The sequence below is a fragment of the Electrophorus electricus genome, chromosome 22, assembly GCF_013358815.1.
Source record: "Electrophorus electricus isolate fEleEle1 chromosome 22, fEleEle1.pri, whole genome shotgun sequence".
NCBI lineage: Eukaryota > Metazoa > Chordata > Actinopteri > Gymnotiformes > Gymnotidae > Electrophorus > Electrophorus electricus.
Genome location: NC_049556.1, coordinates 7,380,613 through 7,395,807, shown reverse-complemented (window position 1 = coordinate 7,395,807; position 15,195 = coordinate 7,380,613). Strand labels below are relative to the sequence as shown.

Sequence of the window (15,195 nt, the reverse complement as noted above, 5' to 3'; positions counted from 1 at the left end):
ACTATAACGGCCTTCGTGAGACCAGTTCTGTGTCTCTGTTCTAATAGAGCCCCTTTCCTTCTTGTTGGCAACAAAACTTTTGATTTTCCAAATCAGTCTTTACTTCAAATGAAGCTCAGATTTTGGTAACATGACACTCCTCTGTTTATAGCCAACCTGTGACCAAGCTTGGCACTTCCTCCTCTGGCAAGGCTATCGAGCTCCACGTGTAGTGTAAACCTATAAACCTTATTGATTTTCAGGTGCTTAATGGGCCTCTGAAAGCCATCTGCACAACTAACTCTGACATCAAGTCAACAGGAATTTCTTTCCTCTGAATGAAGACTGCAGTGTGAGTGATAGCTAGTACGTGTGCGTGTGTGTTTGCATGCTTAGTCACTGTCTCGCTGTGTACGTGCACACTAAGCCAGAAGGAGCGCAGGGATACGTATGTCGCCAACGGTTCCGCTGCTGCTGCAGGAGACGGGGGTTGTGTGCGTAGGCTTGCGGCTCGCCTCCGCCCCCTGCCTGCCTGCCTGAGTCAGAGCACCAAACCACTCTCACAGTCTGGCCTTGACTCAATCCCCACTGCCCATAAATGAGCACAGGCACTGGAGTGCATATGCTGAACAAATCAGCAAAACCACATGCCTCCTGGGATCAGGGGTCCGAGAAAACATTACTGGGCTACATCTACTTTGCAGACTCTAATCGTCTGCATGGGTACACTTCAGACACAGAAGTTAATCTAGAGGTTTGAAAACATGTTTAAGAACATGAAAGATGAGAATCAACACTGGTGAAGCACAATGACAAAGAGTAACTGTGTGTCCTCATTATTCTATATGCCTTTGCACATGTGACACACCAATAAGATATTTCTCAACATAATCTTAGTGACTCTTACTTTAATCAGGAGAAATTCTTGCTCAAAGACCGGAGATGGGAGAAATGACTAGCAACAAAGAACTCTGAGCTAAATCAACAGCAACCAGAATAGCTTGTGAGGAATCCCTCAGCATTCAAAAAGGCTATATCAAGCAAATAAAGAAAAGAAGTCCTTGATCTTTCAAATACCAAATGTTTTCAGACTACCCACGTTTTGCTTTATCAAAGCCATTAGCCCAAATCACAAAGCCAAAACACTGATTAAACTCCTTATTACAGGACACTTTGAAATTTGATACAGTGGTATGAAGCAGTAGGCCTGTAGCCTCATAACTACCACAGAGCACAAACAGATGGCCCTTAATCCATTTCTATCTTTTTTCCATTTAGCTTTAGAGTTGATCACCTCCCTTGATAACAGTTTTGTTTGCTTTTTAAACCTCATATTCATCTTAGGTTATTGGGGCAATTAAAGACAATTATGGCACTCTGTTCTGCTATGGATAAGATGATCTTGTACATCTGTGACCATGGAGGACGTGTTGGGTTGCATTTGCTGGGGCATGTGGAACAGCAGCGCTGGCCTGAAGGTTACCTCATCAGGGCTGGATGCCTGGTACACCCTGCAGGTGTCCTCGTAGTGCTGCTCGGCCTCGGCCTGGTCCGTCACGCCATTCGCCTCGTACACGGGTGTCACGTTGTGCACCAGCGCGATGGCCTTCACCGCCTCGTGCACTCTGCTGCTGATAGTCTTCCTCACTTTTGTTGTGGCTGGTGCTCTGGAGGCTGCGAAGTCGTGAGGGGGCTGTGGAGTCAAAAACATGAAATCAGGATCAGCTGTTTAATGACAACGTCAGTAATAGCGACAGAATAGTTGCTAAACTCTTATGGGTAATACTTGTTACTATTTTAATTTTGTGCTACTGGTGACAAAAGTTTTATAATCTGCATAATATGAAGATGTGGTCAGACGAATATCAGTACCATAATTAGAGTGCTTAATTACTCTACTGCAGCTAGACCCCCCGCTAACCCCAGTGACAAAATGATGAACTGTTTGTCAGCCAACTTCCTGCTGGATGCCTGTGTACACAGCCTCCACAAGGCCTTTTAAACACTCCCATATGTATAGGAAAAAAATATGAACAATAAGCTTTAGCTTTTGCTGAGGCTATTTTTAGGCCATATGCTTCAGGGGTTAATGATGGCACAGTTATTAAATTAGCCTATGGGAGGCAGGGAGGCAGCAAATTCTGCTTCCTACTCTAATGACCTCTGATGTCAAAGGGACAAAACATGTCCATAATGGTCAGAAGGCAGAGGCTGAAGGCCTAGTCATAGGAGATATACAGCCCTAAAGAACTCTGAACACACCTTTTGGGCCACTCTGGAATTTGTGTCATTGGAACTTTATATAATAGTTAAAATAGTTCCACATAAGAGGAATAATAGTTCCACATAAAAGAAACAGAGCTTGGGAGATTTATTAGAATAACAATATCATACATAAGTCATTTCACAATTATCAGATACGACACATTTTTTGAATCTGATAAGTAGAAACATGCAGCCTTTGATCACTGATGCACATCTTTATTTTAAGTCTTTTAAGTATTTTAACTGTATTTTAAGCTTTAGCTGATGTATAGTTCAGGTTATTATATAGTCCCATCCAGTACACCAGAATATCCACTGAAACTCATTTGTGGATAATACCATAAGTGTTAGTTACCTGAGTGTAAGCACTGAATACATGACTCTGCACCTCATCCATGGAGTCCATTCCATAGGCCACAGTTCCAAGATGGAGGCGCCTGAACACCATTTCATTCATAGTGAGAGTGCCTGCAGCAATAGAACACTTGGTGCTTTAGTGGGCCTTTGGAAACTGGAATTAATGCAAAGAGACACCTCTGATACCTTGAAATACTGATAACAGCTGATCAGATGCAAGAAAGATGAGATTACTGGCCTTTGATAGTCAGGCTGACAGTACTAACTAAACATGACACTAAACAAAACACTTAACTCAGGGTTTCCACTCCAAGTTAAGTGTAAAATTCCCTGACTACTGCCTGACTTTCACTGACTAAAAATAATTTCCATGACACGTAATGAATAGAAAAACCACCTTTGTTAAATGGGCATGGAAAAAGTAACCATAACAAGCACCCACACAGTACAGGCAATGCATGAAAATATAAGTGGACACTAAAATTCAAAGATGCTTCAAACAAAATTGCCCGATATTCCATGACTTGACACAAAAAAATTTCAAATCCCCAGACTTTCCATGTCTGGAATTCCATGTCTGGTATTTAATATTCCATTATATTCCCAAAATTCCATCACCAGTGGGAACCCTGTTAATTATACATGAAATAAGAACTTGTGGCATAAATATCACTTAAAAATGAATGCTGACACAACTCTTGGTTTGATAAGAGCCTCTTATTGTAGTCACATAATACTTAATTACATTATGTATGTTTAAACAGGTAATCAAATATCCTGCATTTAAAGTTAGAATGTTTCAAAGTAAAAGAGAATATTATAAATGTCAATGAAATAGCCAAACCAAGGATAAAGTGTGCCTATTTTGAAGAATACATTGACATATATTTTCAAATTTCCCGAATACTGCTTTGATGCACTTCTTTTGTTGATATTGTATTCATAATACTCGATTGCTTGAAAATTCAACAACATAAATAGTTTCCAGCAAATACACACATAGAAAAAGTAATTCGTGGGTATGGACTGTCCTCACTCACAGAGGCACACTGGAAGCAGAAAGAATTGAAAAGCTAATGGTTTATTACTGACCAAAGGCTTAAAGTGTGCTTCCTCACACCTTAGCACAGCCCACTCTGATTAACAAAGCCTTTCAGCTATGTTTGAGCTAGGCTTCCATTCTCTGCTCCTTACATTACAGCTCCCTCTCTCTCTAGTGCCTATGTGGGAAAGCATCTATCATTTTATAAGGGGTCAGTGTCATAAATCTAGAAGGAGATTCTAAAGGGGGAGATTGGGACGAGGGCCTTCAGGTTACATATGATTTAAAGCTCTAATACGTGGCATGTCTTTGCTGAGAGAATAGAAGGTAAGCCCTCTGGGAAAGGCCTGAACTACACTTGCACTGCGTGTCTACAACTTCTAAAAACACTTCAACACTATCACCTCTCGCATCAAACCACACACTGCTCTCATTTCAGACTTGCAAATGCTCACTGGTTTGCTCTCAAATGATTACTGGATTCCAGATCATAAATCTGACTGCGAAAACAATGGCTCTCTATGTCCTCCACTCTGTTATTGTTGTCTGAATCCATTTTATTTTATGCCGTATAAGTTTCAACAACTTAACTCACAGTTGCTGACAGCACAAGGGATAGACACTGAGTGAAGTGCATTATAACGTTTTCTCATTAAAAACACAAAGAAAACCCATACTACATTTTTCGCTACCACTGCCATCAATGCAGTTCTTAAGCCTCATCAGCAACTTTTAAGAGTCTAAAATGGATCGATTTCACCTTCAGAATACTAAGCTGATTTAGTCTGGCATCCACACAGCTACATGGTATGCCGAATGCTTTGCACTCTCCACCCAGTGTGCTGAAACATTTGGTGATGCTCTGTGGATAGTGCCTTGAATATATACAGTGGCAAATCTAACACTTCTCTGAGAAGGCGTGTTTAACCTCGAGGACTGGTTGTATTGGGTTGTACTGTGGTGTTTCACAGGCGACACAGAAATTTGGTGTAGGAGCCATCTACATCAGGAGACCCAGTGTGAAAACAAACAGAAAAAATGGCTCACTCTAGTTGGCCGGACACAAGATGAGACAGCTCACCGGTCTTATCTGTGAGAAGGTATGAGATCCGTCCAAGCTGCTCTGGGATGGTGCTGGCTCGGACCACGGTACCAGGAATTTTAGAATCTTTCTTAATCATCCAGCTGAACACCATTTTGCCCATGTCCAGGTTTACGCGCAAACTGCAAACCAAGAGCAGTGAGACATTTTATAGGGTAAATCATAAAATACAATAGTATATCCTGTACAGTGCACAAATTAATGACAATAATTTAGAAATCACGTGAAATTTCATGAAATTGACAACAAATCATTTGGCACATAAATATTTTACTTAAGGCTGACTGGTTCCAAACCACCAACACAATACTATAGTTATAATATATTTGATTAAATAACAAATATTTATCCTACTGCTACAAATGTGTTTTACTAGTAGAGTGCAGGAAGGTTAAAGAATACAGCCTCACCTGATGGGAACTATATTGGAGAACAGCAACAAGAAGCGGAAGATCTGGAGGTACCAGCGTCCGGCAAAGTGCTGCAGTGCCACCATGACCAGAGAAACTACCACCAGGGCTCCGAACAGGATCTTAGTCAGACAGTTCACTTCCAGGTCAAAAAGCCCAATCTGCCACACCAGACCAATAAAAAAAAAAAAAAGTCATTTCAATATCAATCATCTTATGATCCCTTCACAAATAAAAGTTTATAATATTTACATGCTGTACCATTTAGTTGTCCACATTGTCAATTGTACCTTGTGTCTCGGGTTCGAGGTGTTCATGACACTACGGAGCTCTTTTCCGGTGTAAATCACCACCCCTACCACGGTACCTGAGGTCACAAGTGCACAGTCATTGGGGGTAGCGCAGTAACATTAAACAAACAGCATCATGAAAGAAGATGAGCAAATGAAGGGCATGCATGCAGGCGTCCACTACTGGTGACAAACTGGTCGGCAAAGCGTACGTGAAGGGTAAATGCAGAGAGGAGTCTCTTTACCAGAGGCAATGACAGTGCTGGCCCACAGTGTGTTCTCAATACTCAGGCTCTCATTGACTGGAGGGTCTCCGTCCTCCTAACAGCGGCACATGCACAATGCAAACCACGTTAGTTTTTACAGGCATGCCGTTCACGAGGCTCCATTTTCACTATTCCATGTGTAAGACATGGTGTAACCTCTGCTCTCATGGGAGCAGAAATGTACTCACTCTGGTGAAGGTGCCGACAAAGTTATGGATGTCAATGTTAGGCTCCTCGGCATACACATATGACCTGATCTGCAGAAGGTCCTGGAGGGGACCACAAGAGCAGTGGCCAGTTATTTAAAACTCCTTGGCAACATCGGATACCTAAGACTGAAGTATTAGTGTTATAAATGGGCATGTAGATTTGTGTTTGTACTAACTCACTCCTGCTGTGGGGAGTCTTTGCGTGCAGGCCACCGGGAGGCGCAGTTTCCAGTCTGTTTCGCCGTCCAGTTGGTCAGTGCGCAGAAAGCACGAGCCTTAAGAAGAACAGGCGGATAAGGTGGTGCCTTGCACCTGAGACATCTGTGCAATAATTCATGATATCTCTGAGCAGGGAGTTGTATTTGTTCCATCTGGGAACAGAGCTGAAGCAGCACATGAACATTATAAAAACTGCATGGGAACTTCACTGACCACTAGGGGGCAGTGTGAAGTACAAATCCTTTGTGCTACCAGAGCAGCCTGTTGCTGCCTTGCAGTAGAGCTAGACACGCCTATCTGTCTGGAAAATTACACTTCACTCAAGTTACATAATATGGAATAAAACCATCTGCAGCAATCCTACAGCATATATGTATGAAGCATTAGCTGTTATGTAATATTAAGCAATATAAAAATCATAGTGCTCTAAATGAAGGTGGAGTATGTGTGGTAGGTTTGCTAAGGCCCTGCCCCCCATCTCAAAGATGGGTCATCCTGCCTGGGCTGTGGAACCCTAGGCTCTTCATAATTGACCTAATGGCCTCCATCTGTAGGGCAGATAACAATGCTCTCCTTCCCGTAAAACCAACACATCGACCAGGCCTGCTCCTCCCCCTGTTGTAAAGGCAAATTTCACTGGTGTTCAAGAAATGGTGTTCAAGTCTATTCAACAACAATAATTTAAACAAGAAAAAAGGAGGAAAAAATAGTTGTGGTGGCATGTGGTCACATTGTTTTCTCAGAAGAAAGCTGGATTGTTCTTCTATACATACATTTATTGTTCTGTTTCTTGACCACCATTCATTTAGTAGTAACCTTTTTTTTTTTTTTTTTTTTAGAAATACACCAGTGTGGATAGCATGCAACAACTCAATCACTTCTTCATTTGTTTATTCAGATGGTACCTTGTCTTTCTGCCCCTCCAAAACCCTTTGCATTTGTTTGTTTTGTGTATTCTTTCAATTTTCTGTGCCACTTTGCATGTCTTGATTTTCCTCACAACTGCCTTGCCATTTGAAAAACAAAAAGAAATCTCAGTCAAGATGAGATTTGATTATTCAACGCCATAAGAAGTCAGGCAGTCAAAGCTCTGTATTAAAAGAAGATTCAAAAACCATAACGCCACACTGCACGCCATCTCTCTGGCAGTTAGTTTGGTTGTAAATTCAGTTCCTGTTCAAACTTTAGTCTAATCCTCCAACGAAATGTCCCCCCCCACCCCCCACCCCCTACACACACACGGTACATCCCTGTTCTTTCTGTTGGGGAGATTGGGATGAATGACCCACAGATGTTTACCATTTCTTTCAGAGGTTCTTAGGAAGATCATGTCAGCAGGAACACGCTGATTCTAAAAAACAGTGGAAAGAAAGTAAAGTTAAAAAAGAGACTTAACCTACTGCATCTCCTCTACTGGTGTGGGGGAATAAGCCCCATTTGTCTTTGATCACATACACTACTTGCCTGGTTTATAGAGGAAGCCCTGAAGAAAATCATTAGGCCATGGCCCATTTTATTCCTTCACTGAGAATGACTCACTTTTTGACCACTTTTTGACTCCATTGCCAATCTACTCTGGACTTCCTGAGAGACGAATTGGTCATGCTGCTCAGTTCCACAGATGTCGCAAAACAACACACATGACTTGCTTACCTCAAACACACTGGTTATGGTTTTAACAAATAGCATTATGGTTTTATTTAATTATGATTTTACTGTACATAACTTATGTGGGAGCTCATCGCTCTGAATAATTATACAGAATTGCATTTCCTTCAAAAGAAAGAACAAATGAGTCCAAAGACAGCTCTCACCAGGAATGTATTACCTCAACATTTACCGACAAGCACGTAATCTTAAAGAATCAGGTGAAGTTCATGGAATAGAATCTAGGAACATTACCACTTACACCTTGGTGCAAATATTTGAGTGTAACATGCCTAAATTCTCTTTCAGTGCAAATCTGAGCTATGTGAGGAAGCCTCTTCTGGGTGGCAGCTGGGGACGTGGGCCTGGTCTCACGTTTAAAGTGTTCAGACTTGTAAAGAGACGCCAAACAATCCAATCTTCTTACAATAAGATGCAAGACTGCATGGCAAAATGGTAACTCCTGAACAAAAGACGATGCTAAATGCCATTGGAATTACAGGAATTACACGGGATTACTAATAACTATCCACTCGCCTTGGGCTACAAGGCTCAGTTCTTCAAAATGACAGACAGCTCAATTTAACTAATTAAAGGTGATTAAATAGATTTTAAAACTGAAAGAATGAAACACAGAAGAAGTATAGACTCAGTTAGATACTCTTTATGTTGTTGACATAACACCAAAAATTAGGGTTAGAAATCTTAAATTACTTATTTGTAGTTTTTATTCTAGGAGATGTGTAATACAACTGAGTTACTTCAAAAGGTAAATTACAAAAATAACAAGACCTTGCACCCTAATCCATTGAAACTGAATATTATTTTTAACATACAAAGCCTGTTATGTCTGGCTGTTTGGTTTAGGAATCAAATTACAAGTCTCTGCAGCAGGTAAACAGCTCAAGCATTCATCAGGATGAGATGCCATTAGTCACAAGATCTCAAATGTTCACAAAGACAGAGCTGATTAACACACTAACCTTTTCAACAATGATAAGATCTCCAACCTGGATCCCACTGCTTTTTACCTTCACAGTTCCTGGGGGAAGACAGGGAACAACAATTACTAAAATCTGAAGAAAAAAAAACTGAATGTGGCTGTGATGCCTACATTTATTTTTATAAACTGCCTTAAAGTATTATGAATATTATAAACGTCATAAATGAACTCATATTCTTATAGTTTATAATGTTTTTGTTCCACCAAATACATCTACTTATTTCGATGACAAGATTCAGCTATGTGTTTAGATATTTAAACCCACTAGAAGACTTTCCTCTGAGATTTTCCAGGCCTTGAGTCCATGAGTTCTCCATTTACTTTTCAACAATACCCTCCTATGAGTCTTTACAAGAATTCTGAGAGAGGGCAGAATGCTCTCTCATTCCATTGAGCGGGAAAGACTAAAATTGTTTGGAAAAGGTCAGCGACCTATAACCTGTGCAGAGACCTTACTCCAATACATATGCAAAGCATTAACATATACACATCTCGGTATGCACGTCGGGTATCAAAAAGGTCATTGTACACTTTTGTGATAAAGATGTGAGCAAGGACAAAATATGTAGAAAAATGTATATATATATATATATATGTCTCAGAGAACCTCCTGTGGATAAATAAATAAAGAAATATATATATTCTAAATCAAGACTTCACATTTAAAAATTAAAAGTTAAGCAAAAATGGATCCAAGATATAAGGACTTACATGTACCTACAATCTTTTTTCTTCTGCTAAGGACCTTTAATTTTGTTTTCTGCTTATGATCTTTGTTGAATACACAAGCTAATTTCCAATGGTTATTCACAATCTGTAACTCAAAAGGGCATAAACTCTCTTTTGTTACATACCGGACGTTGTGCGCTACCATAAATCCCACCATCACCTCGAATGGGGTGACTCAATAAAAAGGAGGCAAGGGGCACTTTAAATATGACAAACTTTGATGTTTTCCAGTCCTGTTGGCCATCAGTGGCTCTACCAGGTAAGATAGCTGTAGCAAAGTGCCACTGGTCAGCTTTATATGACTTCTATATGGAGAGAGTTACTGCAGGCCTACAATACACAGAGTTTATGAGGAAGAGACGGTGCCAGATCAAAGGAAAGCATGTGACAGAATCCACAGGAGGTTCTCTGATTTTCTAGTGTCAAAAGCTATTCTCCACAATTTATGATTCCTTTAAGATCCCTGCTCCAAACTGAACACAATCCTTCACACCTCTTTAAGCCTGACATGTTATTAACATGCCTGAAACTACTCATTCAGACTCAAATGCCTTTAACTTAAACTATATTAACATGATTCCATTACACAGGAACCAACACATAAATATCAAACAATGGCCTGAACCAATCAAGTGCTTGCTACTATTTTTCAGTACAAGTATTACGTTATATAACCTATATGTCCAAAGTATGTGGACACCTGATCACCACATCTACATGAGCTTGGCGGACATCCTGGCTTGCATTTGAGGTTCCATTCCAAAGGTGTTCAGTGGGGTTGAGGTCAGGGTTCTGTGCAAGCTAGTGGACTTCCTCCACATCAATCTCATCACACCATGTCTTTGTGCACAGGGGCACAGTCATGCCAGAGCAGCAAAGAGCCATCACCAAATGGTTGCCCCACAGTTGGAAACTTTTAACTGTATGCTGGATTAAGATTACCCTTCTGTGGAACTAAGAGATATAGCCAAAACCCTGAAAATAGCCTTAGAACAATATCTCTCCTCCGCTACACTATTGATGTCGGCATGCATTCCGACAGCTAGTGTTCTCCTGGCAGACAGTGTCTACTTGACTGCCAGATAGTGAAACATGATTCACAATGCCACAGAACATGTTTCCACTGCTCCAGAGTCCAGTGACAGTATGCTTTATACCACTCCAGCTGATGCTTGGCATTGTGCTTAGCGAACTCAAGAAGCTCCTGACTCGCAGTTCTTGCTTCCAGAAGCGGTTTGGAACTCTGCAGTGAATGATGCAACAGAGAACAGATGACTTTTATTCTCTATGGGCTTTATCGCATGCTGTTCCAGCTCTGTGAGTTTGTGTGGCCTATCGATTCATGGTTGAGCTGGTGTTGCTCCTACTTTCTACACTCCTACACTCATTTCACTATTATAGCATTTACAATTGAGCAGGACAGATCTAACAGGGAAGAAATTTCACAAAATGACTGTAGAAAAGGAATCCTATGACATTTCACATATAAAGTCACTGAGCTCTTCTGCACGACCCCTTCTACTACTAATACTCCATTTGATTGATATGTGCTTAATTTTCTAAAATTGTTAGCAATAAATGTAACAAACACTGCAACTCAATAATTAGCAGGGGTGTTCACATACTTTGTCCATATAGTTAGGAGGGGAATCCATACACTAAATGTACTTGGAATATGCACATCTGTACAAACCTTATACCTATATATCTATATAACTATCATGTATATACATACCAACAAAAAAGAAATGAGACAAATACTGTTAGCACTCATTCAGATGCATCCCATGTGTCCCAGTGAAAACAATAGCTCACCTCTTGTGGAGAGCTTACTATAGATCTGTGAATTGACCTCTTTGTCTCGTAGAAAGCATCGTATTTCTTCAACTGCTTCCCTCACTATGGTAATAATCAAAACAAAACCCTGTACACAAACAAATAATAAATAAATTGATAAACACATATCTGCATACATACATATATAAGTAGGGTGTAGCCTTTTTCATTTCAGGTTCATTAGAGAGACTGATGAAATTCATGGATATAAGCAATTAAACAAATTCTAGTCCACATACAGATAGAAAAGGTAAAAAAAATACCAACTTTACTTACCAGTGGAACCCAGTAAGTGTACAGAGCCCCTAGTCTGAGTTCATTCACAAACTGAGAGCAGGCCAGGAGCAGAAAGTATAGATTGAAGAAGTACTTGAACTGGTTAAACAGCACCTACAAGTATAGTGTATCATATATTAGTTGGAAGACATAAGACATGCCTATTAGTAGTTTGGCTGCTCTTCTCAGTGCTGTAAGATTGGATTTAGAGGAAGAAATGTTCTTTTAGGAGGTTTAAATGAAAAAGAAATAATACTACCTATACTACCAAAGATGTGCACAAAGACAATAATGGATCAACACAAAAATACATTATTGTAGACATTTAAAAGCATCAACAAAAATAATATAACTAAGCATGTAAAACATTGTGTCAAACATATCATACTTTACAGGCCTGTTATACATACAGAGTACTTATATCATTACTTAAAGATATCTAGAGAGTGTGATTCTAGGTGTTTTTTTCCCCTTAATTCTGCAGTTAAGGATTGTGTTATTATTATATTGTAATGCGTTTAGCAAGATGCAAGTACTATGCACTAATATTCACCACACCAGTGACAGCAACCAATTTGTTCTTACATACAAAAGTACTAAAAGTAATCAACATTTGCAATGCAAATATTTTAAAAAATGGTAAATAACGTTTTAAGGAGGAGCTTGCCATTGCATAAGGAAATTACTCTGAAGACAAGACAGATTTAGGGAAACTATGGAAAACAAGGGAATCTTATTGACTATGTCCTAACTTGACACAAGCCATAGTAAAGTATATATGTTTCCATATTAGGTTAACATTTAAAGTGCCTTACCCCAGGGAGAAAGGTGAAGAAGTTGTATTTTTGGTTGTTTATGACGTTCCTGGGGTACCTCTGTTCCCTCTTCTCCGGGTGGCCTAGCCATACCGTCCGAGGTCGAAAATCCCCCATCCCACAGCACCCTGACCATGGACAGCACCTAAGAGCAAAAGGATTCAACTCTTTTTTTTTACTTTGAGACATCACATACAATTGCTTTAATGTGTAATCCAAAAGTCAGTACTTTTTCACCCTCATCACCGTCCCTGTCTTACAGCCTCTGTAACTTCATTACAACTTTAGGTGTAGGTTTATGAACCATGCTGAGTCAGTATAATACTTCATGTAAGCAACCACCTCCTTTCTCAACAAGCCTTATCTCCAAGAAAAAAGAACTGGTGTAAACCTCTGTGTCAACTCATATTTGATTGATTACCACCATTTAAAATACAGGTTGGTTTGGCAGATAATTATCCAATCCTTTTTTTTCCCCCTCTACTAACTCTGTAATGTAGATTAATACTAAAGACCTTATGTGTTTCACGGATATAGTAAAGGCACTGTTCAATAAACCAGAGGGCAACTGGAGGGACATCCTGACCAATTTGGTCTTGGTAAAAGAGCCTTCTTAGGGCCAATACTATTGGACTATGAAATGCAAAGGCGTGCCCTGATTTTCTTCAAATGAATTAGAACATGACAGACCTGTTCTCCAACTCTTCTAAAAAGAGTCTATAAAAATGACAGTCACCTGACTCTTAGGGACGCAAAAGAAAATGCTTTATTAAAGATTTAACAAAAAACGTGTTTCTGGTAGTTAAAATATAGATAAATGAGAAATGGATTCTACTGAAAACATCTGTGCCTTCATTGTGCCGTATCAGTGTAGAAGGCCATGACACCGAATATAGATTTTGAGATTACCCCTTTTATTCGTCTTTTAAAATGCCTACCAAGTCTACTCAACAAGACGACAATAGGGACTGGCATTAGGTAACATGGGTTTGGCACTAGGCTACATATTCCTTTGAAGATAACTTGGGCAGTCAATTATGTACACTTGAACTAATTAGCTATCGTGTTCATTAGTCAATGAGATAACAGGAAAATCCACTATTGATCTTCCATTCTCCCCTTGCGCCAACACTAAGCCTTTCATTCTAGGCCCGCCTAGTTTAGCGAAATGTCTAATGTTAGCTTGGTTAAATAAAACTGACTTTGCACGGATAAAACACAACCAGGTTATTAGCTAACCCCAGACAACCTGGTGCGTTTGTCCCTTTCTGTTCATTCTTTTTTCGAGCTCATGTTCTATAAATATCGGTCCGAAACTACAATATTCACCTGTACCGATAACACCCGGAACAAGGATGTTCCGTAGCTAGTCATCCTTTCACTTGTATAGGCTTGCCTTGGACCCCATTCACTGATAAACTGGGTTAACGTTAGCTAAGGCACAATGGTTAAATACTGCATTAATTTATATAATATACGAATTAAATTCATTGTATTTTGTAATAATTATACGTTAACGTGCCGTCACCTCTTACAAAATAAGATTAACGGTAAACGTTTGACGGAGCGGATAGGCAAAGCCTATGGTTATTAGCCACCAAGCTAGGTAGCTAGCTATCCAATATAACTAGCTAGCATCCGCAGGCGTATTCCTTTCGTAGCTGCTTTCATAGCAAAATTGGTTTAACACGTTGCTCTCTCTTACCCATTCTTGTGTTTGTTGTCGTGTCGTTTTTTGTGTCGTACCGGCTGCAGAGGAATATTGTCCGTCATCTCTGCTATGCGGGTTGACGCCTACAAAATTATCCAAGCCGTTTCGACTTGGGCGGAGGCTAGCGAGAGCTGTCCGTGTTGAACTGGTCAAAGAGCGTTTGGGAGTTGAGCGCTAATGATTTTACTTATAGGAAGCGTTCCACGTTCAAAAGTCTATGAACATATTGCCTTCAAAATAACTTAGTAGTTTATGGTCTTTATAAGGAAGTATGAAACGAACCTTCTGAAAAAGGGCAGTTAGGTTAAAACACTAGACCTTAGCTTACATACCACCACCTGGGTAAGGTTATCTTGAATAAACATTTTAATACCCTGTATGTGCATGTTTACCCATAGTTTGAAATAACAAGATACAAAAAAAAAAGAAATCCTGGGTTTTATTTTTAAAAAATTAAAAAAAAAAAAAAAAAACGATCACCACAGAATATTTACAATAAGTCTAAACTGTAAACAACTCTAAAAAAACAAAACAAAAAAAAAAAAAAAAACCCACACCACTCAGACCTCTTAAATCAAGATCTCTCACCATCTTTTTCTTTACATCAGGAAAAGGCACAGCTTGGCAAATGCATATAAAGAGAATGTATAGGAGTCTGTGTTTATTCTGAGCAAGTGTTGTGCAAAGTGTCCAGCAATACATTCATTACATTACTAAAATCAGCAGGTTATGGAAAAATTGTAACCATGACAATCACTTACTCAGCTCACATGGCAGCAAAAATACATATGTTCAAATCAGTAGAGTGACAACAAGGGCATCTAAATGAGGTAGAAGTTTGACCCAAGCTGATGTTATGTTCAAGATAGTGTTGCTACCTTTGAAAACATAAGAGGCTGAATGCATACTTTTTAAAACGGGGGAAGAGTCTCACAAGGAACAAGTAAGGCAGGTGGTAGCACTGCTCAACAGAAACTCAGATTTTTGTTGACTGCTCCAGTCCATTTGATAACTACAGTATCCATTTTACCCAAAAACA

At 39.7% G+C, this 15,195-nt stretch overlaps 1 protein-coding gene across 1 annotated transcript in view; it reads right to left on the bottom strand.

Annotated features, from left to right (window-relative positions):
• LOC113576308 (probable phospholipid-transporting ATPase IIA) overlaps positions 1 to 14,359 on the bottom strand; it is a 29,158-nt gene extending 14,799 nt beyond the window's left edge. Inside the window, exons 1-14 of the mRNA XM_027008308.2 lie at positions 14,151 to 14,359; positions 12,446 to 12,590; positions 11,631 to 11,744; positions 11,334 to 11,442; positions 8,770 to 8,828; positions 7,439 to 7,490; positions 6,101 to 6,195; positions 5,900 to 5,980; positions 5,691 to 5,766; positions 5,446 to 5,522; positions 5,156 to 5,316; positions 4,725 to 4,867; positions 2,600 to 2,712; positions 1,463 to 1,672 (exon numbers count right to left, since the gene is read on the bottom strand). Of these exons, the coding sequence (XP_026864109.1) occupies positions 1,463 to 1,672; positions 2,600 to 2,712; positions 4,725 to 4,867; positions 5,156 to 5,316; positions 5,446 to 5,522; positions 5,691 to 5,766; positions 5,900 to 5,980; positions 6,101 to 6,195; positions 7,439 to 7,490; positions 8,770 to 8,828; positions 11,334 to 11,442; positions 11,631 to 11,744; positions 12,446 to 12,590; positions 14,151 to 14,218 (1,503 nt within the window). The 5' untranslated portion in view covers positions 14,219 to 14,359. The remainder of the gene's footprint in view (positions 1 to 1,462; positions 1,673 to 2,599; positions 2,713 to 4,724; positions 4,868 to 5,155; positions 5,317 to 5,445; positions 5,523 to 5,690; positions 5,767 to 5,899; positions 5,981 to 6,100; positions 6,196 to 7,438; positions 7,491 to 8,769; positions 8,829 to 11,333; positions 11,443 to 11,630; positions 11,745 to 12,445; positions 12,591 to 14,150) is intronic.
• Between the last annotated feature and the right edge of the window lie 836 nt (positions 14,360 to 15,195).